This window comes from Phaethon aethereus (assembly GCF_964289735.1).
Source record: "Phaethon aethereus genome assembly, chromosome: 1".
Classification (NCBI taxonomy): Eukaryota; Metazoa; Chordata; class Aves; order Phaethontiformes; family Phaethontidae; genus Phaethon; species Phaethon aethereus.
In genome coordinates, this window is record NC_138575.1 from 133991962 (window position 1) to 134017283 (window position 25322).

Here is a 25322-nt window from a genome sequence, read left to right on the forward strand (position 1 = left end):
TTGGTTATCAGTAGGATGTACAGAGGACGTAACAAAGCTGTATCAAAAAGGAAGAACTTGGAGATTCTTTAAAAGAGGAGCTTCAGTTTGCTGTAGCATTCTGGGCATTGGTGTGTAGCAGAGGAACAGAGGAGTACAGGCAGAGTGTGGCCTTCTTAGAGCTGTGGCAGGGAGGGCATCCTAGCATGGGCATCTCCGGCTGCGGTAAACAGGGAATGTTCGGACATGGATATCACCACAGAGAAGTTACCAGCAGTTTAAGCAGGAGCCTCCAGTGGCACAGTATTTTTGCAGTTAATATAGAAGACACTGGATGTAGGAGTTAATTTTATTTTATGACAATAGTTGTTTTGTCATTTTGTAGTAATTTTGTTTGTAGCAAGTTTGCACTAAATCCAAACCATTCATTTTTTATGTGTATGTTTTCATGTGACCCAATATATTGTCCCAAATGTTTGAGGTATTGTCTCTATATTAAGTAAAGTTTACTAATAAAATTAATATTTAGGTGCTGACAGAACAATGCACATGACAGATGGGCTGTTGAAACCTTTAATTACGGCTATGTAATGAATTTAAGATCGTGGAGGCTAGGTTCTAGAGGTGTACCATAAATAGCTGAGCAGCGTCCTGACAGGAAACATTGCGGTGCTCATCAGGCCTTCCATCTGAGGAGCAAGGGCAGCGCCGCGGGCTTACCCGACCAGCCATGCAAGCAGCACTTCCTACTGCACGTGCATGGCATTCAAGAGTTTATTTGCACTGGGAGAGAGCAAAACAGAAGTTTGCATCTTTTTTATGTGACACAACAGGAAAAAAAAGGGGGGTAAGGCACATCAGAGCCTTTATCCTTAAGTGCTTCCTTCTGCATTTCTCTGTCAGGCCGTAAATCAGATCGAAGTCATGTGAGCCACAGAAATAGACTTGATTCTGAAGGTTAGATACAGAAGCCAAAGATCTCTTTGAGAGCTATGTTTTAGAAAGAACCCTAGAACTACGCGGTACTAGCACAAACCAGGAGGCTCATGAACTGTAACCCTATTTTTTTCAAAGATTGCGTCACATGCCTGACAGGCAGTTGGGAACATGTCTGCTATAAACTTGGGATAAGCTGATAGTGAAAGAGGAGAGAGGATGTGGAATCCTGCTGTAGTGAAAGAAGAACATAACTTTTGCCCTGAGCTCAGACGATGTGTGCAATGGCAGTATGGGATCTGTGCAGCTGAGGGACACTGCTGGGGAAGCGCGCTCTCCGAGCTGTCCTTCCCGCCCTGCTTGCTGACAGAGCCACTGCTCAGTGTCTCCTGTCATGACTAGCTAATGGGGCGATCTCGGTCTTGATCATGGTGCCTGAAGGTCCCATGTTCTGCCTCTGTGTCTTGGGGCTGGTAATTGCCCTAGAAAGGAGAAGCCAAAGACCAGTGAATCTCAAGTGATGCAGAAGCCAGGAAAATAAAAGCTAGGTGGTTTCTGTATTGTCTCTGAAACATTGTCATTTTGCTTTTCATGGAGTTTAAGGCTAGTGCCATGAAGGCATACTGGATTTTAGTGCTGCCACCATCTTTCTGGTTGAAAATAATTTTCACGTTGATGCTACTTCAGTTGCTGGGAAGGTTTGTTCCAACCTTGCTGCCATACATGTTTATTTCATAGTAGAACTACAGGAGTCTTGACAATGTCAGAGTTGCATTTATATCTAACCACATTTATAATTTTTCAATAACTCTTAACTAGTTTTAGTGAAAATGTCACAGGAAATGACTCAGGAGGACTAAATATTGCATTGATGTACTATGCAGCAGAGTTGTATTTTGAGGTTTTCATATAAATGGGTAATTGAATTCATAGATTGTTTGAAGTTGCAGACATTGTTTACAGGAAATCGTGGTGGCAGTTGTCTCTTGAAATGTAAAGTATGGTTTTTGAGAAAAGAGATTAAAGGAAAAGCATTCTGTATCTCTGTGGGGTCAAAGCGCTCCTGACATTTCCATTGTCATCTTTTGATAATTCAGATGTGTTGCATGGTTTCCTCCCGGCTGCATATGATTCTGGGTTCTTATTCCTGCTCCCGTATTTGGCTTCAAGCAACGTACAGGCTGTAGATTTTTGAACTGTGAAAGCCTCATTATTTCTCAGCTCTTAACTCTTGTGTGCGTGTGTCTTGTTTTCAAAAAGCTTTGATTTTGATTAAACCTCTTGCTTCCAGTATGCAAGAACTGTTTTTCCCTTTGCACATGGAAGCCATAGGTAAATCACCTTGTAGTCTAACAGTGATTTTTCTCATAATTTTTCATGGCTCCCTGTGAGGAATGAAGTGTTGGCTGGAGCATTTCATACCTGCAGCAGCACAGAATAGCATTTCATTGCATTTACAGTCATGGAAAGGGTTGCAGCAATTTCCTCAAATGTTTTCAGCTGAGTTTCCTGTAAAGGTCAGAACTGCTAAAGTAAAAAAAATTGAAACTTCGGTGTAGTGAAAATGGCAGAAGTTCTTGTACTTTCCTTCAGACTTGGTAACAGATACTAACTGTAACTTTTGTGGCTGACCTAATTCAAGCATTTGCTATAAATTAAAGGAAGCTTCTTGATAGATGAGTGGAAACTTCATCATGTAGACACACAGATAGAATAGACTTTTTCCTTCAAAGGTCATGAATGATGAAATTCTGAAAACAAAGCTAGGTCTTGTCATCTATGCAGTGTGGTTGAAGCCTAGTTACAACAAAAAATAATAATTTTTTTAGATACTAAAAGGGCATACAAAATGTAAGGGCCTTTAGAGTACCCTAAAATATATGTTTACATTCATTCATTGAAATTGTAATATTTCATCAAATCAGTTAAAGTTCAGTTTTGACGTTCACAGTGACTTTTTTCAGAATTTCTCAGATTGAGAATGCCTCTTCCCAGTAAGAACTACTTACCGTCTTGGGATCACTATGAAACCCACATACACAGGAGGTGGAAGCTGTCTTAAAATTTGTGGCATCAGGAGGGCCTGGTTTAGATTTAGTGGTTAAAGTGTGAGGTCATTAAGGGCTGCGTTCCCAAAGCATAGCCTCTTGAAAATGATCTGCTAATGACCTGCAATTATTTTTGTGTGGGCTAGGATAAAATGCAGCATTTTGACCCATGAAATTTATACTGGGCACTGCCCCAAAATCAAATATCAAATAGTACCAAAGGTGAGGTTTAGAGATATTTTTGAAGCTGTTAGCACTGTGAAAGCCTGCCTCTCTGCAGGTAGGCCGTGTGAGTGAGACAGCTGCTCATTCTGCAGAAACATCTCAGTATTGGAGGAGTGGGCGAGATGCTTGTGGTGGGGTGAAGAGCCAAGTGCTGCACTCGGGATCCCTTTCAGCCCTTTCTCTTGAGGGTTTGTGTGGGGCTCTCCATGGACATTTGTCTTGTGAACTTGGTTCTGGAAAGGGCTCTCTAGGTTGTTGAGTCTGGTCTGACCACAGAGATTCCTAGCAAAGGTGCTCACACTCTGTCCTGAGGAAGACTCAGCACGTCACAGATGTCCCACAGTACCTGTCCAGCCCCCCTTGTCCCACTCAAGGGCAGGTTGGCCCACAGTGACTGGTTCTTGTATCTAATCAGGGTGTGAGTAGTAGTAGTTGCTGTAGTTGGAATACCACCAGAAACCTGTGCAAGAATCCTAGTCAGGAGGTACACTGAAGTCCTTGCTGGTCAGACAGCTAGTTTTAGGTTGTTTTTTTCCCAGTATTTTAGAGCAGTATAATACAGTAAAGTCTCTTACCTTTCTTGTTTCTTCTTTTTTTATACATAAGTTCCTTCTTCAAGAAACATCAGTCCTTGAGCTCACAACTAGATTCTATTCATCCTCTGTTAGCATTTAAATTCAGCTGTTCTTGAACTGCTCATGGCAGACTGTGGACTTCCAAACTCCCACCTGTCCTGAGTGAAAGTTTGCTTTTTACTTCTTTGTATACATAGAGTTTATTCTTTAAAAGAAGTAATATCTACAAACTTCAACTTGAAACCAGAACCAGAAATGGATTTTGTCATTTGCTGGAGAAAGTTGCCAAAAGCCTTGGTACACATGAGTTTGGAAGCTCATCTGCCTACTCTTCCCTCATGTGGTAGGCTTCTGCTCCATGAGTATCTAGAATGAGTGGGTTATGTAGAGAGATTTCTATAATTATTATGAATGGAGCACCAAGCTTTTAGAGCCATTGTAGTTGCATCATTTACCAAATATGCAAGATAGTTATGTTCGGTGTATTTTTTTGCAGTAAAATAAAGTGAGCTGGCTTGGTATACCTATGTGGCCAGAGTTGTTTGTGTTTGTTTTCACTCCATTTTTCAAGCAGAAATGCAGTTTCAGTAGGGCATTATAGTATTTCAGAGTAATAACCTATATTTTTATAGCAAGTAAGAGTGATGATAGATACAAAAAGCTGTGTCAATATTTCTGAATTTAACAGCACTAGGGCCCCTTTCTTTGTCCTGAGGATAAGAGGCATAGCTCAGCTTCCGCCCTTCCTCGCTTCCTTGTTTCATGGAAGGCTCGCTTCTTCCATGTTGCCTGTTGGGCACAGCCTGTGTGCTGGGTTATTTGCTGAGCCATCCCCAGGCACCACATGGGAGAGGGCTGGGCCATGTGGACCAGGAGGTGTGTTAGCAATGAAAGAGAGAGTCATGGGCAGGGCCAGTGTCCTGGCGCTGTTTGGGCCACAGCTGAAGAAAAGTCCTAAAATTCTAAGGTCTCCAAAGCTGATCAGGATAGAAGAGAAGACAGCACAGAGGCAGAAAAAAATACTGGAGAGAAGCTTGAGGACAGAGGTTGTAATATTGGGGCTAATGTTTGCTGCAGGCTGCAGTGGTGAGGCTGCTTAAGGTGTGAGGCTTTGGTTTGGCTTTGGTTGTATGTTTTTAGGTCTTGTGCCGTAGCCTAAGACCAGGAATTGAAAAGGTGGCTTACAGCTAGCATAACTTCTCTGCTGCAGAATATGTGCTGAGCTGCTTAGATACAGGCTTTCCATAGGGTATTGATAAGTCTGAGTATGTTTCTGATAAGATTGTAGCTTAGTAGGACTGGCTTGGCTTTTGCTTGATTTGTTTCACTATTTAGAGAATTCTCCACTTTTCCTTTCAATTCCCTCCTGGATATGTAATTTCATGCTGCTGGGGTTGATCACGTGTCATGTTACTGTGGGCAGTAGCTATGAAAAATTATGACTCTTCTCATGAGCATTAAAGGAAACAGTGATGAAAAGTAGCCCAAACCAGTACTAGAAAGGTAGGAAAAAAGCAATCCTTAGACAATTTTGGTGGCTGCAAGGTGCTGTGCCTTCTATATGAATTTTGGTGTAGTGGACACTCGGCATGCGTCTGCTTTTTTTCCATGAATAGTGGATGAGAAAGGAAATGTAAGACTTCCCACCCTACAGATGCCAATGTTTGGGAGTTGGCTTGTTGTATTCCTGTTAATATTTTCGGGAGCAAAACAGGGCTTCCTCAAAAAGCTGTCAGTAGCAGCAAAGGCACCAGAGTCATTCATCTGCAGACCTGAGGGTGCAGCGCTGCTTTCACTTATAGCAGACCATATCCTCTTGTCACTTTTGAAATTACAAATAGGATTTTAAAAACAAAAAACATCGTACTGTTTTTTCAAATTTTGTCAGTTGAGGTTTTAATTAAATTCTGACATAAAGAATGGAAAATTACACACTAATGACACACAGGAAGCAAGTTCTGGCAAGATGGGGTCTTCTGTGGGCTGTTGTCTTATGGTCCTGTTAACATGAGAGTGCTTTTTGACTCACAAATTCTGTTTGCACCGCAGATAGTTTTTTAATATAGCATGAATTTGTCACTTACGTGCAAAAGTACAACAAGCTTTGGGTGGACTCATTTATTATATATTTTAATTTTTAAGGCTGTGAAGAAAAGCTCATGGAATAATGTATGTATTAGTCTAGTCTATTTTTTTTAAAAAGTGATATAACATATTCTTCTAAATGCATGCAGTGTTCTTAATTACCCTGTTGTTCTCTTTTATACGAGAACTGTGTGACATATTTCTTCTTCTAACAACAGTAGCATCTATCACACAGACGCATTCACCTTTCGTACACATACTCATTCACATTTGTTATTTCAGTTACGATGGTTACTGTGATGAGTTGGATTTTAGATACTATTTTACCTGTGTGATGGCACTAGATAGAATATTCATTGTACCCTTGGTGGGCAGTAGTTTATAAAACTTTTATCTCTCTTAATGGAGTACTGATACATGCCTTGTGCAGATACAGAAGACTGTATTAATACTGTGTAGCTGTTAGTTCAGCTTTGGCATACCAACTGGACTGGGGACATAGAAGGTTAAAAAAAAACAATTACGAGATTAAGGTTTAAAGTGCATCTTCTAGAGAGTGACTTGGAAATTCTTGTTTTGCTTGATGCTGTTCTCAGATAACAACTTCAGAAACTTCAAATAGAAATTGGTTTTCTATGGTTTAGTGTTCATGTCTGATGTGCTGGCAACCTGAATAAAATCTACAGTATTTTCTGTGTATGGAACAATGCTGTGGGATGGTGGAGGTTGCTACTACGCTGGGATGTAGAAGAGGGCAGTGAATGTATGAGAGTTGAAAGGGAGGAGGAGTGGTAGAGCTTTTTTACTAGTGAAAGTTTATCCGAAGCCATCACCCATCCCCGACGCCTGCTCAATGTAGAAGATCTCATCAGATTTGCAGATGACATCAAATCAGAGGTGGGGCAGCTGACATGCTCGAAGTCAGGGCTGCTGTTCAGAGGGATCCAGACAGGAACCTTACGAAATCTGGCAAAGTGAAATGCCAGTTCCTGTCCCTGGAAAGGAAGAATTGCTGGCATCCATTCAGGGTGGGGCCTGATGGGTTTGGGAGCAGCTCTGCTGAAAAGGACCTATGGGTCCTGGTGGACAGCAAGCTGAACATGAGCCAATTGTGTACCCTGGCATCAAACACATCCAAAAGCATCCTGGGCTGCATTAACAGCCTGCACATTAAGAGAAGGGATAGTCCTCCTTTACATGGCACTTGTTAGTCCACATCCACAATACAGCATCCCATTTTGAGTCCACCAATAAAAGAAAGACATTGACAGACTGGAACAGGTTCTGTAGTTGTGGGAGCTGGAGCATGTGCCCTGTGAGGAGATGCTGAGGGAGGTGGACTTATTCAGCCTGGAGAAGAGACAGCTTTGGGGGCACCTTCCAATACACACAAGGAGGTTATCCAGAAGACAGAGCCAGGCCCCTCACAATGGTGCCTGGTGGGAACGACAGGAGAGAGAAGACGGAACTTGAAAAGAGAGTTTCAGACTGGCTATAAGGAAAAATTTTGTCACTATAAGGGCAGTCAAGCAGTGGAGCAGGTTGCTCATGAGGTTGTGCAGTCTCTGTCCTTGGACGTTTTCAAGATCCAACAGGGCAAAGCTTTGAACAGGCTGGTTTGATCCCAGAGGTATTCCTGCTTTGAGCCAGAGCCTAGAGTACAGACCTGCTGAGGTCCCTTCCAGCCCGAGTGGCACTGGAGTTCTGAGCTATGACATTGCTTGGAGCCAAAACTTAACTTATTTTTACCTTATTTTTTGGTATGTGGTTATAAGCAAACGGTTTAGCCGCTTTAGTGTGTCAGTTACGTGTCTATAAAGTGGAGGTAATGCTGTTTGTCTGCCTCAGTGGTGTTTCAAGATAAGATACGTGAAAGGCTATGATATTTTGGATGCTTTGGCAAAGTCGGTCTAGACAACGAAGCAGTCAGGCCATTACAGTCTGCCTAAGAAACTTATAGGGAGGTATTGTGCATCTTCTCAAGCACTAACTGTGAAGTCTTGGGAAGCTGTTTGCTGTGGGTTTTGCTTTCATGGAACTCCACCATAGATATTTTCTCTGTGTGCTGACAAAGAAGTTGATCACCTTAAAAGGTAGTCAGCTGCAAAATGTGCTAGTGTTAGCAACGGCTCTGACAGCAAGCTCTCTATATGTTTCTGCCAATTATGGTAACATTTGTCATATTTTCCTTGTTAATATTTTTCTTCCTGCTATGGTTGTTGTTTTGTTGGGCTTCTCAACAGAGGGGAAGCAGACTTAGCTGCCTTTGCATCAGGAACACTGCACTCTGTTCTGCCCTGTGCGTCAAATGTACAACTAATGGATGGATAAACTAAGAAGTCTTTTTTCTTTTTTCTTTTTTTCCCCCCACCTTTCAGCTTTGGTGATCTTTAGTAAGAGATTTGCAAAGCTGTCCTACAATTTTCACACATAAATAAGGAACTGACCTCTAGACAATTAAAAATAGTATCGGTTGGAAGAGTTGCTGAAAATTACTTTCATTTTGTGTCATTTCAGCTTACAAAGAGTCTTTGAGGTAGCATTAGAACAGGCAGAGGTGTATGTATAGAAGTGTATAGAAGTATATTAGAATTAATTCCATAATTCTATAATTAGAATATTCTGTAATACCTTTTTTAAACTGTTTCTTCTTTTTCTTCTCCCTCTCCACCTGTCTTTTTTTCTGCAGGAAATAAAGAAGGACATGAAGAAAGAAAATACTGCCAACAAACCACCAGAGAAGCCTATAAATGAAGTTTCCAATGGAAGCCCTTTATTGTTGTCTGAGACAATTATTAGAACCAACAGAAAAGGTATAGTATATGGAAGCTTAAATGCAGATTAAATTTAGACCTTTAAAAGAACAAAGTGTAAACCTTCCTTGTTTCTAGAAATGAAGCTAGCGTCTATTTAACTATAAAGGCATAGCAGGAATAATAATAATAATCATCATCATCATCATCTCATTGTCCTCTTAGACTGGCATATGGATGCATGTATTATGTCTAATATTTCCACATTACTTTGCACAGACATCGCTTTCTTCTTAAAGAAATCCTTCCTAGATACATTTAATTAAGGAAAGCTGTATGAGGAGATTACTAAAGCTTATTAAAGTAAGGAACAGACATCTTGCATATGTGGAGGTTTTTGGACAGTGGTGACAGTCCATGTTCACGTATTCACTTATTTGGGACAGAGACTACTTACTGACAGAGAACTTCACCAAAAAAAAGAAAAAAAAAAGTGGAATACTTAAAGCTTAACGCATTAGTTTCATGAGAAGTGTCTATCACTGTCTTGTGTTTCAGACTGGAATGTGTGCTCTTCATGTCTGGCTTGACTCCCAGTGCAGATTCCTATGTATGGTTTTGAGTCGCTAAAATGAAAGCCTCCAGATCTTCTATTTCTTACCCTAGCTCCCAGTCCTGCTTTCAGAAATATCAGAACAAAACAAAAAATTGGCAATATAAAAGCTGGATTTTTCATTAGGTTTTGTTTATGCTCCTGTTTGCTTGTGGGAGGACAATTGTCTGTGTGCAAGAGATGGGCTGTATTCTGGAGAATTCAGTGGACAGTTTCTTGCTTGCTGTCATGTACAGAATAATCTGCTGTCATTAATCATTGCTGTAATGTAATTTCCATTTTGGCATGTCTTCTATACTGTTAGGACTATGCATATGGAAATTTCCTTTTCCGTATTACCAGCGAATATTGTATTTGAGCTGGCAGTTTGACTAGAGGTCTTAAACCTAAGGTTTGCAACTGCAAGTGAGGACAATTTAATAATTTCTGCAAAATGTATGACTTCCTTTAAAATGTGAGGGGGCGTAACCTCTACCTCTTTTGCAGAGAGTGATGTCCTCTGAAAAAAAAAAAGGAAATAGATCTCAGAAAGCTTTGTCTTTTGAGTTTGCAATGTCATCTTGAATCTGGAGACACGTCTAACATTTCTGCTTTGGGTCATAGGTTTTTCAAGCAACAGCAGAATTAAATTACCAAGAATTATTCTTTTTCATGGCTGCTATACAGAACCGTATGAGTAGTTGGGAAATTATCTAGGGACTAAGTCTGTTCCATATTGCTTCAGCTGCTATTTGGAGAAGGCTAATAGCTGTGGCAGATGCAGAGATTCAGTTGTCACAAGGGGATAACACTCCAAATATGATACTTAGAGCACAGGCTTTCTCCTCCTCTTTCTTCCCTCTGGCTCAGAAGCTTTAAAGGATTCAGAAGATAAAGGAAGTTCTCTTTTCTGTCTGTGGCTGGGGAATACAAAACTTCGTATTTATTGAAAGGAGAGAAACAAAGACTGACACGAAGATCTGTAGCTTGAGGAAGGGGTTAGGTTTGGAAAGAGCAGATTTCATATTAGGATTTTATTGCATTGGATTTCATTGGTGGATATTGCACTTTTCATGGCTACCTCTACATAGTGTCAGGTTTAGTAAATTTTCCGTTTTGGCTGCTTCTCCACGGCTGTGTCCTTTGCTGCAGAGCAAGCAGTTGCAGCATGCCATACTCTAACAGCACAGCTAAGGATGCATAGAGCATAACAAGGCCAAGAGAGCTTCCCCTCTTTTTTTCTGGGGTCAGTTTGAGCATTGTGCCAAAGTAGCCTTGCTTAACTGAGGAGAGCTAAGCAAGTAGTTACAGTAATAAAGAGTCTTCTAAGATCTATGTGGCAAATCTCCTAGTGGAAAGTATTGTGATATTTTACTGAAGAGGGTGCCACAAGGTTTTTTTTCATCAAGTGTTCTTGTGCTGTGATTTTTATTAAAGCCCACTTCTATCTGTTTACTCTGAACGTGACCTGACCTGAAAGAGGGTACTTCCCTCCCCCCCCCCCCGCCCTTGTTGTTAGGAAGTGAGGAGGAGAGAGATGCGTCTGAAGGTCTCTAGCCACTCCCCAGGAGTGAAATAGTAGGCAGTATTATGTATGTGCTTGGGCAATGTAATCTTGCTACTTGGAACTTCAGAGCAGATCCGGTGAGGTGGGAGTGAAACAATGTGCTGGTACGTTGTTTCTATTACCAAGATGATGGTAAGCGCTTTTCTACTGCTGTGGTGGTAGGTTGCATAGTTCTGCTACTTAACTTCGTTGGCCTAATTTAAGTGGCAGCACTTTAGCAGGCATTTACATTTGAGCAGAAGAATCTTGGCCTCTTGGGCTTTTGGCTTGTAGAGAGTTTTTCCTTGAGGAGTATTGACAACTGTCCAGCATTGGTATTCAAGGAAAATAGCTAAATTATTTGTGAGAAACATCTAAGTAGCTAAGAGGAAAAGAATGGGTTTCTGAATAAAGAAGATATTTAGGATCCAACTTTATATCTTGTTTGTTCATGCTAATTATTTCTAAGCACTATCTTGAAATTAGGGTTTCTTATAATAAAATCAGTGTAAATTAAAATGCCTCTTGTAAAGCTTTATTTCATCAAATAAATAATGGACATTACTTCTTTGGATTACAGATGTAATCTGAGAACAATTTAAAGTTGGCATAACGCCGCCAGTAGTATCCTACGAGTGGCAACTGATTGCGGTATTATTAGTTGTAGGTCACCATCTGTGAATTATTCAGATTTTTGTTATAAAGACCAGGAGAAGATGGAAGGATTTATTTTGTCTCCTTTTCACCAGGGTCAGTAAAAATGGAATATTTCTCATCTTTAATGTTTCTTGCTGACCACAAGTACTAGTGACCCAATGGAAACGTACAGTAGAAATGACTGCTGTCGTGGACGTAATTTAGGAAACTGTGTTAGACTTGGCCTTAATGCATTTGTAAGAGTTAATATTTGAAGGTATTTCCTCTCTTTAGCAGGGTTGTAAGTATGATCTAGAAGTTAGGGCAACACCTAAGAAATTATGGGTTTATTTTCTGGGTCTGCCACAAAGTTGGTAAATCTCTTAAACTCTGTTGGCCAAATTACCAGACTTTCATTTCCAAGGTCAGGTATCTTAGTATGTACGGATTTTTTCAGATAGGCAGAGGTTCTTTTCTGATTTATGGCAGTGGCATATCCAAAATTATTCATAACTTCCAGATATTTCAGGTGTCTCTGCCGCAGGCTGCCTATTGGCAAAACCTGGCTTTATACCTGCCTCATAAAGATGTTGAGATCTGTTCTAGCATGGTAGCAATGGCAATCAACATCTAGGAAGCTGAGCTTTTTAATATAGCATTCCAGTGAGTTCATGCTTCACCTCCGAGAGGCTCAAACAAGGACCATTGGCTCGAGCGTAGAGATAGGGTTAGGGAAACATTAAAGCCTTGTGCTTTCCCTGGCAGTTCCCAGGGCTGCAGCAGCTCTAGGCTGGTTTTGAGGAGTGCTTCAGGTGCTGCATGATCAGCCCCGGTCTAGGGAAAAGGGCCGTGGCACTGAACGACCTGTCTGAAGCTGTATGCATGTCAGCTGTGGTTGGCTTGCATATCTTTTGCCAGAACCTGGGAGGGATCATTCTTTACGCGTCTTCCTATAGTTCATATGCCAAGAAAATCCTTTCCTGGCCAGGTGTGGGACTTTAAGTGTATCTTTTCACTGCTCCAGAGTTTTTAGTTGGCATATAGAACTATTGTTCTAAAACTTCTGTAAAGTTGGCTTAAAAAATATTTTTAAATCCTTTTTCCTATTTAGAATTGGCATTGTTGCACCCTGGTAATAACAGGTTGGGAATGCCTTTTCTTCCCCAAGAGCATTTTCAGATTGTTTGAAAAAAGCAAAATTATTGCTATTGTTACTATTATTTAGTAACATAAGAAAATTACAGTCAGGTCTTGGAACAGGCAAACACTGAAAGATATCTCTTTTTTTAAAAAAAAGTGCTTTTCCAACATGGTGAAATTCCATCTTTTCTAAGTTAACTTTCAAAATCTAAAAACGGTTCTGAAGTTGTGCAACTGTTTCTGATCTGTCATAAATTCAGTACGATCTTCATCCAGGTATAAAGGGACATAATGGAAACTTGAATGCAGTGAGCTTAACTGTTAGATGACTGTGGCTTATTTTAGGATAGTTTTGTTCTGATTTTTCCGTATCCTGTTTTTAAGTATCGTATTCATTGCGCTATTTTGTGTATCGGGGAATAGGAGCCCACTTGCACAGGCCAAATGGCAAAACTGGAGTTGATAGGCTGTATTTTGTAAGTAAACTAACAACAATTGTTAGACAAGTACAAATATTTGAGGAAAAGATATATTGCCTTGCCAGATGTATTTGTTTTATATAAACTGTATGTGCAGTCTGCACTGAGGTTATTCAAGCCAGCAAATCTGGAACAGCTCATCATGTGTTACATGTTCTTAATCAGAGCCAAACACTGAAAGCAAGGAAATGTTTTTTGTAGTTCTCTTGAGAATTATTTATTTTACCTTCCACCTCATATTTAAGTAACAAAGAGAATTCGTTTCCTATCCTAAAAGGGAGTTTTGTGAAAGTAGGTTTGATGATATAATAGTTCTATATTATGAATAAATAACAAGTCTGTTGTATGCAAAACTGAGATTTAAGTCTGTTTTTGTAAATTAGAGAAATAGGAGAAGTATTTTACGAGAAAAATACTTCATCATTTGGTTCAATAGTTTTATGATTATTTGGATACAAAAAGACACCCCATTTATTAAAAAGACAAGCTGATGGAGACTCAGCATTTGAGTGCGTCAACTGAGTTTTATATTAAGTAAGCTATTATTCTGGTCATATTTTTCAACAGAAAGGCCAACCTCAAAATTTCCTTCATAAAATCTTTTATTGCTAAACCTAGTGCAAATGACTGCCTTTGTCATGTGCCAGTTGTGTGTTTGATGAGGTGTCTGACCCTCAGTATGCTCAGCTTTGGTTTTCCTTTCAAACACAGGAAGTTAGAAGGCATTCATCTGTCTTTTGGTTGGATTGTCTTTCTGCTCTTTATACGGTCAGGTCTTCTCCACAGACAGGCTCTGGTGTTTCTTTGCAAATACTGCCAACTTCAGAGAAATTGTAGCTAGCATGAAAAAAAATCCTTTTCATTTTTAAGATCAGCTAATTGGTGTATAATCAGTATACAGTTTACACAAATATACACAAGAACATACTTCTCAGCCTATTAAGGTTAAAATAGGCATACAACATATGACACAAACACGAAATGAGACGTAAAAAATTAATGGCACAGGAAACTCCAATTCAGCAAAATATTTATTCTTTGAGTTTAAATACCATATCTGCATATGCATAAGTAGTGTCTCAGATAATACACATTTCCTTTAAAAGTACTGTTTCTTGAAAATAAATACTTGGGCAATTTTTACCCTCACGTAAGCTACACTGCACTGAAAGGCATTGCTTTCAGTTCAGAGAGGCAGGAAAAGACACCAGTGTGTGCTGGACATGTGGGTGGCAGCCAGAAAGAAACTTGGTGTGTGTGTCATGTGTGTGATCTGTAGTGGTTTAACAATTTTTTTCTGGAGGCAAGAGAGAAGGACTCTATCCCATGCTGGAGGAAAGATCTCTACTTGCTAAAGTTCTCTTTTGATTATTCAAAACGGTATATGATTTTACACATGCAACCTGTAGAGAATACATGGAAAAATTATGATCCTGGCTAGCATTTTATTGTCATGATTCTTTTCTTCTGACGAAAAATAATTCTCAATAGTGAAAGTGAGGGGACACTTAATGCCCATATATTAGCTAATTTCAGAGCTGATGAATAAGATGTGTTCATATAAGGGGTAGTTGTCTAATATGTGAACAACCTTTCTCACATCATGGGGCCATGCTTTTGGATTCAATATCCCTTTATATAATTACATTAATATAGTAGGGAAAACCAGTGCAATTTAAAATTACTGCATTATCTGTCTGATGCCATAAAATGAGTTTGGTTCTTTTGGGGTTTCTCCTGTAGTTGTAACTATACTGTGTAATCTGCCTAAATTAGGCTTACTATGTAGAACAGGAATACAGAGATAGGTGTTACCATTGTTCTAAATTTGAGATTAGTCTGTTGACCTTTTTTTTTTTTTTGTCTGGAAGAAAGATGTCAATGCTGTCTTCTTGGCAACAGTGGAATGGGTGCTCACTCATTCTTTTCAAGCAGATCTTGTTTACGAGTTCTATTTAACTAATGACTTCATATATTTGAAATCTAAACTTTTTTCTGTGTTATGGTCATTTGCTGCCCTGGTTTTCAGTTAAGGTTTTATTATCTGTCCAGATTCCAATAACTTATTCCAGTGAGATCATTTCTTTTCCTGTCGTTTACTGTGCAGTGCCCCCCATCTTTGTATCTACCCTTTCTTTTAAGTTACACCTTCCTGGTACTCTGCAAAATGCACAAATGCTAAGCCCTGATGTAGCTTCTGCAGTTTTATGTAGCTGGATCCAACCACTGGTGTGAGATCCTAGTGAGTATCATGAGGATCTGTACAGGAGCAGCCTGTAGAAGTTGGTTGTAGAAATCCCTCTTGGTTTCAATTGATCTTCCCTTTCGTGAACACTTACAAATTTTTGTTTAATCAATTAAAGAATTTTTTTCCTTTCTAAAAGCTTTGCAATACGTTCTACATCTGAAGTGCAAAATGAAGTCAGATGTATCTTGTAACAATTGTACAAGAATTTGCTAGTTCACTTTTATCACAGTATATGATAATTGTCCAAGAGATACTAGTCAAGAGCAAACGTGTTGTCAAACTCAGGTTCAAAATGTTTTCTGTTAGCAGTTATACTGAAATCTCCTTTAAACAAGCCAAAACCAATAAAATAGTAGTAAATGCTAGAGCCATTCTTGTTAAAATAACAACAGCAGCGAGTTTGAAACTTCCTCTTGTCTTCAAACTAAGTTTCCCCATCACAAAAGAGACTGCTTACTCTTCCACATGGTTCTGCAGAGAAGTGCCTCCCTACTGCCAACAGTTCCCTCCTCCTTGCTGCTGTAGCATAAGTCACTTGGCACTTAGCAAGGCCTATAGCTGCCTTTGAGGTTTGTCCCTGACCTTCAGCCTCCTGAGTGTAGCTGTGTCTGTCTCCTTTAGCCTTCTTCTAGGTGGTGTGGGATTTTCAAGAGCAGCATGGCTAACTTGGTTTGAAAATCAGCAGACCAACCCTTCTCCCCTGTCCCAGGTCACTACTTTCTGTGATTGAGGAATGGCAGTAGATGAGCAGGGTGGCTCACCTGAAACTGAGCCTTGGAGCAAGTCATTGGGGTGACTGCACATTTCTCAGCGCCGAGCTTGGGGTATCTACGCCTTGTATCTGGCAGCTGTGACAGGAGAGAGTCAGACTTCCTATTCTATGGTAGAGACAATGCAAGAAAGGAGCAATGCAGGGATACTGTTGTAGAATACAAAACATAACCTTGTCTGGAATGAAAATCTGGGGTCAAGCAAGTATACTTTGTGCAAGCTAATATCTTTTCCATGAGCTCTGAAACTTTGCCAGTGTACTTTAAACTGGGTCAGGAATGCTTGTCTTCTTGTTCCTGGCGTTAATCTTGATGAATTTGTAACTGCTAAGTTAAATACACCCATCTAAGCGTGCTCTCACGTTGTCAGGCAGATCCTTAGTTCAGTGCTGCTTTACCTTTGCTTGCTTGGATGGTAACTGGGATGGTGCTGTGTTGCCTTTATGGGGACAGGGACCTGGTGTTAGCCTTCCCTGCTGGGCTGGAATCAGGGCTGTGTGGTTGTCGATGTCCTTCCCCCATCGCCTGTAGGTAGTGACAAGAGCCAGCCGTGCTGTGGTAAGTTACGGCACTAATCAGTGTACTGAGGCAGTTGGAGGTTTCTGGCTCCTGTGACAACCATAAAAACCTTTGAATGATTTCAGGGGTTGTAGGTGAGAAGCAGGGCCTGTCAACAGCTTCCTTGGGTCTCCTTCAAATTGCAGTGTCACGTGACATGAATTGAAGACCTAAATAATTTGAATAAATGATTGGTCTAAGAATTTGTTCTTAACCCAGTAAGCACCGCTCTGTAAAGAAGATTTTTGGATGTATGTGAAAGTTTAATGTAAACATATGCCTTTGTGCTTTTTTCTATGACTGTATTTTTTAAAAACAGTTCCATACTTGTGCTCTCTGCATCGGGATAGAGTGACTTGTTCTGCTGCTGTTGAATCACTGCAGTGCAGACAGATTTTGAGTTCTGTCTACTTCGACCAGAAGGAAACTATAGTCATTATTTAAGAGCTTCCTCTTCTCATGGAATGGTATTTATAAACCCAAGTTGGGATAAACTTCTGCAGACAGCAGCAAGAATGTACTACAGCAAAAATGAACCGTGGCTGCTGGTAGGAAGGATCATCACGGCCTTAGTGGTTCAGGAGAGCTGAGCAGAGTTCTGCTTAGAAGTATGCTGAGGGATGGACTCTGAGCCAGCGGCCAGTCTGGGGTTTGGTTAGGAGTGTGTGTCTGTGGAGGGGATTTAACTCTGAATACACTTTGCACAGGTATTTTTCACCTGTTCTCTTGCCCTACTCCCTTTCCCATGTGCACGTATGCAACATCTAGAGTGCTTTAAGAAAAGCTTAGCTGTTGGCTGCAAGTGACAAGAAACCATATGAAAGTATTGCCCATAAGGCACTTTGTTTGTGCTGGTTTATGGTCTGTGATAGATACTGTGAAACATTTTACAGCCAGGAATTGATACAGGCTTTAAAAACTTTCTTCTGATAAACTGACATGCTTCGAATTAACTTGTCAGTGCATTCCTTTTAATTATTTTTAAAACGCTGTGTGAAATACTTCGATTCATCTGGTTAAAAGCCCCTGAAGTTAGGGAAGTTTGCTTTGCTATAACTAGATTTGAAAAACATGTAGAGGTATCAGATAGTGTTGATAATGCATGGCTTGGATTATTCAGAGTAGGATGGCATTATTAGCTATGTAGGTTTTCAGTTTTCAGATTGCTATATTATGTAGGTGCAGTGACTCAAGTAACAAGATAATACGCCTGCAGAAGTATATTTCTTGTTTCCACTGGCATGAAGTTTCCTAAATTTTATTCATTGAATACTTCATGCATGTTTTATCTTATTTGAAAATTTTCTCCCTTAAGGTCTATTCCACCATTATCAAAGTGCTTAGAGCATGGAAAGTTGTGCTGTTGATAGTGTTGCACTGTGGTGTTGTACTGCTTACCATCTTTTTGTATGGCTCTCTCACTGCTTCCTAATGTTATTTCACAGTTAAGATGTACTAGTAGTTTGCAGTAGTTCCTATTCTATATCTTTATGCATTCCCTTTTCAATTATAAATACATGTTTGTGCCTGTTTCTTGCTTGGTGTTGATTTGTAACATCATCCTGTTTAAAAATTCGAAGCATGTTGCTGGTGATGGTTAGTTTCCAAGCTCATTGGTAGAGTGGTTGTGCTTGACAAGGCAGTGAAACATGGAAGTGCTTACAAGTGGCTGATTGCTAATTCTTGGCCCCAAGTGCAAGATTGCAATATGAAAGATTATTATTATCTGTCACCCTGCAAGAGCTGCTATTTCCTAACTTCAGCGCCGACTTTATTTAGAAACTGAAGCAGAGGCTGGGCAGAGGTCCTCATGGTGAGAAGTAGCTCCCTGCAGGTGCCCATGTTGGCTAGGGATGAGTTTTGAAGTCAGAGCAGGTGTAGTGCCACTAGCATGGTCCTCTGCTGGGGCTGCATCGCCCCAGTGAAGCCCCTCAGGGTTTTAGCTGTTACTGTAGTATCTGCTGTGGCTGCATCTTCATAAATCTGCCACTCCACAGAGAACTCCACTATTCCAGAGAGCACTGGCACCTGAAAGGACCCCAGGCTATCTATGGCAGCTCAGGATACGTCTGCTTCCACCCAGCAGTACTTGGCTGCTCCAGGACCTGTTTCTGCTACTGTTTTCACTAGGGACCAGATTTTGTCAGCTTTGTACCTGTACAGTGCTCAGCCTGGCACTGTATTCATTGCTCAGATTTCTTGACTGGTGCAGTACAGTAGATGACAGGGATAACACTGTGTTTAGTGATCAAACAGGGTACAGTAGTGTCCCAGCTGTCCAATAGCTTGAATTTAAGCCATCATATATGTTTAAGCAGCTCTTTTTTACACTAGGTCATGTATTTTCCTGTTGGCTATCATCCTCTGTCATGCATTCATTGTGGCTATTTCAGTGGTAAAAGAACCAATTAAAGTACCCTCACACAAGCTTCAGTCGCTAGCACCAGATATTCCATTCATTTAAAATAACTTTAAATGCTGTATTTTTGTATTTCCCTACTTCATTTAGTACCATGTGTACCTTGTGTAGACTTCTATTAAGACTCCTGCCAGCTTCTAGATGTCCCGGCTCTATATAGTCTGGTATCTAGCTCTGCAAAAGCTGCAGGATGCAATGTCAGCCATTATTGCTTGATTTTGCAACTACAATCATGAGACTTGGTATTTTTTCAGGCCTAGGAATTCTCTGTTAGACTACTGACTCAGCATAGCGTTATCCTAAATTACGCGGGTCATAGTTACTTCTGGGAATTCATAAGAGGTCAGGAAGTGTCCAGGAAATGATTTAAATTAAAAAAAAGCTCCAGTGACCTGAGGAAAACCAAAAGATTCACTGATGTGCCTGGCAGCTATTGAGCAAATAGAGTAGTGGAAAATAAGAGTAATAAACGTTGAAAGGTTCGCCTGAGGCTGCAGTTTCAGAAACATGTTAAGCTAGCACTGCCACCAAAAAAAGAGCCGTCTTTCCTATTATTTTTCTTCCCATGTTCTGGTACAGATGTTTGGTTGCATGGTGGGTCAGATTAGGAGAATTATCGGAGTTAACATTAAACTAGCAAGAAAAATGCAGAGGTGGTTTTTAAGAGCAGGTCAGGGCACTGTCTGCCTCCTCACGCTGCGGCAGGCGCGCTTGGTCTGACAGGCAAGGAGTGCCGCGGGAGCTGGGGGGAGCGGAGCGTGTGGCAGTGCCGCCTTTTCTTCGGTTGCAGGTGAAAATTGGTCTAAAAGTGCTGAGAGAGACTGGTGGCTTGTCAGGCTTTTTCAAAGATGGTTCATGGTCGTTCAATTAAGTCAGCTGCTGAAGAAAACAGAAGCTGTCTTGTCAGTACGAACGGTCAGCTGTTGATCTTCACTTTTCTCTTGTGCTGGGGAGGTTTATGGCTTGGTTAGTGTGCCAAAAAAAGAACGTTGCCATTGTGTACAGAACCTTTCCTACACAGAGCCCTTCTCCCCTCCCCGCTCTTCGTGTTGTAACTACAGAACCTTTTTGGAGGTGGATTTCATTACAGACACAGCTGACTTGAGCCAGAGGCCTATTTGTTCACAGCTTTTAACTTTGAGGAAGTAGCAAGTGTAACGGAAAAGACAAGAGGAACTTGACTGCTATTTTTACGAAAAGATAGTGTTTATCTCAGCAAAAGTAAAAAAGATGTTGAGACATTACAAACTTTAAACCTAGACAGAATTTTTTTTTTAATTATTTCAAGGTGAAGGAGTTTCTTTTAATACGTACCTCCATTGCCCTGCAGTTCAAGTAGTCCTCCACTTACATATTTATTTCTATGCAAATTTATATTCTCCTGTACATTGCATGAAAAACCCACTATAAAAATGGAAATGGATAGTGCCAGAAAAATAGTAAACCTGCACAAAGTGCATTTTGAGCACTTTTAAATTAATTTTATTTTCAGAAATAAAAGTAGTATTTTCACAAACAAAAGTAATACTGTTGCACAGATGCATCATCATAACAGCTGACACAGTAGTTGTGTAATAGAGTCTGTATGATTCAGAAGGAGAGGGTGAGCAGATGACTAGTAATGGGTGTACAGATGACATCAAAAGGGCTATGGAGAAGGCAAGGTATGAAACCAGCCTGCTTGCCTTGCCTAGAATCAGAGGTCTGGAAAACTCCGTTTCAGGAAAACAGAACCAAAAAAGAGACGGCCAGTAATGGAGACGAAATTGCTCAGTTCACAGAATCACAGAATCACTAAGGTTGGAAAGGACCTTCAAGACCATCAAGTCCAACCGTTAATCCAGCGCCACCATGTCCCCTAAACCATGTCCTGAAGCGCCACATCCACACGTTTTTTGAACACTTCCAGAGATGGCGACTCCACCACCTCCCTGGGCAGCCTGTTCCAATGCTTGACCACTCTCTCAGTGAAGAAATTTTTCCTAATATCCAATCTAAACCTCCCCTGGCGCAACTTGAGGCCATCTCCTCTCGTCCTATCACTAGTTACTTGGGAGAAGAGACCAACACCCTCGTCGCCACAACCCCCTTTCAGGTAGTTGTAGAGAGCGATAAGGTCTCCCTTCAGCCTCCTCTTCTCCAGACTGAACAACCCCAGTTCCCTCAGCCCCTCCTCATAAGACTTGTGCTCCAGACCCCTCACCAGCTTCGTTGCCCTTCTCTGGACACGCTCCAGCACCTCAACATCCTTCTTGTAGTGAGGGGCCCAAAACTGAACACAGGATTCAAGGTGCGGCCTCACCAGTGCTGAGTACAGGGGCACAATCACATGGGTTGCTCTAGCATATTGATTAACATGACATAAAGGAGTCTTAGGCAGTGTCCTGGTGAAAGTTTGTGGAGGTGGCTGAGTGCTAAGACACGGGGGTAGAAGTAGTTTTGTGTGAATGCTGCTGTGGGGTAAAAAGAGAAGTATTAGGGAAAAATTTGGTGGCAGGTTCAGCAGGGGATCTTGGGTGCAGGTGCATCCTTGGATAGGGTTAGGAGAGCTGTGCAACTGATTTCAGGAATTAGTTAATTTGGCAAGAAGATCAAAACTGACATGAACTCATCACTGCTCACAGCACGTTGTCAGAAGCGGTTGTGACCCCAGAGGCAGAGCCGAAGAGTATTAGGGTGAAGAGTCACAGAAGTATGACATGCCCAGTTGTATCATGGAGAGGGGAAATCTGGGTTAGCTACTGGGTGAGGGAGACTTGCAGCAAGCAAAGCAACAGAGATTTTTGATGGGGAGTTATATACAGCGTAGAAGTTGGCATTTGGTGCAATGTAGTAAGACATGTTATTTCTGAATAGAAATCTTTCAGTGTCTAATTTAAAACCCACTGAAAACTATCAAAAAGCTGAAAATACAAGGTAAGTTAAAATCATTAGAAAGGTGGTTGGCAGTAGGAGACTGACTAGGAGACAGAATGTTTAATTTGTTAATCCCTTACTATTCTGAATTTCACATAGGAAATTACCGTGCCACCTGTGGAAAATAGAATTACGGAAATTAAAAGGCAGACGAGCTTTTACTGTAAAGACACAAAACCCAATAAGCAGATGTTCTGCAGTCAGGGTTGTAGGAAGTTCTGTGCCATAAAACTGGGTATACAAGTGTGAACTGACCATGTCTGGAAGGGGGCAGTGATTAAAATCCAGCGCATAAGTTTGTCCAAAATATCTGCCTTTGCTGTGTTCTGGGGCTTCCCCACCATTTGTGCAGTGAGAGTTGTTGCTTAATGCAAGAGTGGCACACTGCTCAAGTGGTCACTTGAAGTTCATTTGGAAACGTAGTGCGTGCTACATCATCTTTGGGACCAAAGGATATTTGGCATGGGAGCGGACACTCTGGCCTTTGCAGTTCACACTGTAGAGGAGGCATCTCTTTAGTAGCTATCTCATTATGTAAGGTATTAGAGATTACATTAGATTTCCACCCAAGCTTTTCAGAATAAATACTGGACCTAACATAGAGAAACTACTACAACTCTGAAGAATTTTTTTTTAATAAATTCAGGGAGAGCAGACAACTGATTCGCACACGATACAGAAAGCTATGAGGTCTTTATTTGCTTCCTTAATCTTCTTGTCTAGTTCTTAAAACCCAAAATGTAGTGTGGTAGATAGAACTGCTTTTGAGGGGAAAAAAAAAAAATTAACTGAGTCCTTGGAGAGAAACAGACAAATTTGTCATAAAGAGATTCTTCATAAATGCCATATATTTTCATGAAACCTTCCTTTTTCAGATCCTGTAGGAAACCTATTATAAAACTCATTTCAGAATGTGAAGGTTCTGATGTCATTTTCTGAATCAAATTTATTTAAAGTGTAAAATTGTTTCTGCTTACATCCCTGTGTCCTGAGAAGATTGCTATTTGCCCTACAGGCCCATGTAAAGGAAAAAAGAGGTAAGAAGTTTACTTCCACCTTCAAGCTATCCACCCTTGATGAAGGGGGTAACTTCAGTTCCCAGGAGACAGACAGCGTTCAGGGAGGTGGTGAACATGGTCCTTGTGTTGCTATTCCAGGTGCCACTCCAGGGAAGCCATCTGTGGAAAGTGACTGGCATGTGCCCCAACTCGCTTTATTAGTTTAGTACAATGGAACTGGGCTCAAATACTGGTTTGCATATGAGGGAAGAGAGGCATATTGTAATCATACAGCAAAGAGAGTGTAGTCCTGTGGCAGTCTGGGTGCCTTTGCTACTAAGAGTTTTATTCCAATTTCCTAATGGAATAAATCTTGTTTGAGAGCATCTGTTCATTTGCCCTCTTCCCCTTGATTTTTTTTAACCTTCTGGACAGTACCAGCTAGAGTTGACAGAAGAGTGGAGGTTCTTAATGCATGTATAGGAACATAATAGTTCTTCTAAATTAAAAGCTGACTAGAGGGATATGACACAAATTAGTACTCCTAACTGAATGAAAACCTCCGTTTTGAGAGGCAGCAGCCAGTGGCCAAGTCACATAGGTGTGCTGGCCAGTTGGTCAATACCCGTATTGCTTTGTAGCAGTGCCAGCATCTACTATCGCTTCCCCAGCCGTGCAGGTATAGACTACAAGTGGAAGCTGGGGTGGTGGGGGTGAGTAGAGGTTGAGGTGATGAGAGGGCACTGGGTGCGAATCCATGGTTCTCCAAGCTTCATTAATTCTGCTGCTTATGAAATACTTTTAGAGGCTTTTGGCTGCCCTGTTACTCATACAAAGCTTAAATACTTTCATAATATGCAGATACACATAAAAGTTTTGCATATTTCGAAGCACACAAAACAATTCTTTTTTTCACTCATCTCATGCCACCTTTGTCAAAATACAAAGAGGAGTGAAAATGCTGAAGTTTATATTCCCGATTTCCCTTTGAAGTTAAGGATAAAAATAAACAGTAGCTTTGGAGAATTTTTGGTATAATGATGAAGGCTTCATTTCCCCTTGTATTTCAGTTATGGAAGTCTTACCATTTAAGAAGGAAGGGAGGAATAAGGAGTGCTAAAGAGAGGCTATCTGCAGCTCCCTGGTGAAACGCCAGTCCTCATAGTCTGTGGTTCTAGTATTTGCTGTCTGATCCCAAGTGGCATTTACTGCAGATAAGATCCTAAGGGAGTTCAGTTCAGCCTGATGAGCTTGAGGATGGGTTCTACTAGCATGAGGTTTGTAAACAAGGAAAGGCATCAAATATATGAAATTGAGTTTCTGTGGGTTTGCTGACAGCTCACGCCTAGTTGCAGTAATATACTTTGCTCTCAGCATCTTCGCCTGTCAGAGGCTGACTCACAGGAAGGAAAGTGCCTCAGAGCAGCTTGGTTGGATTTTATCAGTCGAGCTGTAGAGAAGGAAGATTAATAACAGTGAAATAATACAGAATCATGGGGCATAGGGGTTTTAAAGGGTAGCCTTAAAATAGAGTGGCAGCATAGCTGAGGTTGGAAGGCACCTCTGAAGGTGGTCTAGTTCAACCAGGTCAACTTGGTCTAGCTCAAGCGGGGCAACCTAGAGCCAGCTGCCCAGGACCATGTCACGCTGGGTTTTGAATATCTCCAAGGATGGAGGTTCCACAACCTCTCTGGGCAATGTGCGCCAGTGTGTGACCACCCGCTCATTAAAAAAAAAAAAAAAAAAAAAGAAGGTAAGAAAAATACTAGCCATATTCCATTAACAACTAGAGAGCCTGGTCCAGTCCTGCTCCAGTGAAATCCCTGCTTTCCTACTTTTCTGGTCGCTGGCCAAATAGCAGGATGCTTACAGACAGGAGCTTGTAGTCTTGAATGCTCAAGGCACAAGTTATAAGTTATTGCAGAATGAAACCACAGCATCTCTCAGGTTAGTTTTTTGAAATGCAAATTACTCTATACTTGCAAAGTCTTTTCGGAGGGGAGTGGTCTAGAAAGTGTCATTGTACATGGAAGAAAAGGTAAATGTGGACAGGAGAAGAGGATGTCAGAAAGGGCTGAGCGGAATGTATTGTGGGTGGGGTGAGAGCGCAGCTGGAAAAGCAAACATGAGTAAATGTTGGCCATAGAGCCTGTTAGCTGATGCTGAAAGACTGGAAGGTGAAAGAGGTTTGTTATAATGTGGTGTCAAGCACTGCTCGAATGTGTCTGCCTCTCTTGCCAGCGCTCTCCTATTAGAGCAGCATCTCTATAGCATAGATGGCTCAGGTAACTTTATGCGGTCATCTGGTCCCAGTAATGTGTTGCATCCTTTAACTGGCAGCTTTAAACAGAGAAGCTTTTGGAGGCTTACATATATTTCTTTTAACACCACATAGCTCCTGTGCTGGACAACACTGGAG

At 41.0% G+C, this 25322-nt stretch overlaps 1 protein-coding gene across 1 annotated transcript in view; it reads left to right on the forward strand.

Annotated features, from left to right (window-relative positions):
• The window catches only part of SH3KBP1 (SH3 domain containing kinase binding protein 1), a gene marked incomplete at its 3' end in the record, with an annotated part of 205045 nt that overhangs the window by 48793 nt on the left and 130930 nt on the right, over window positions 1-25322 (forward strand). Inside the window, exon 2 of the mRNA XM_082011118.1 lies at window positions 8538-8661. Within this exon, the coding sequence (XP_081867244.1) occupies window positions 8538-8661 (124 nt within the window). The remainder of the gene's footprint in view (window positions 1-8537; window positions 8662-25322) is intronic.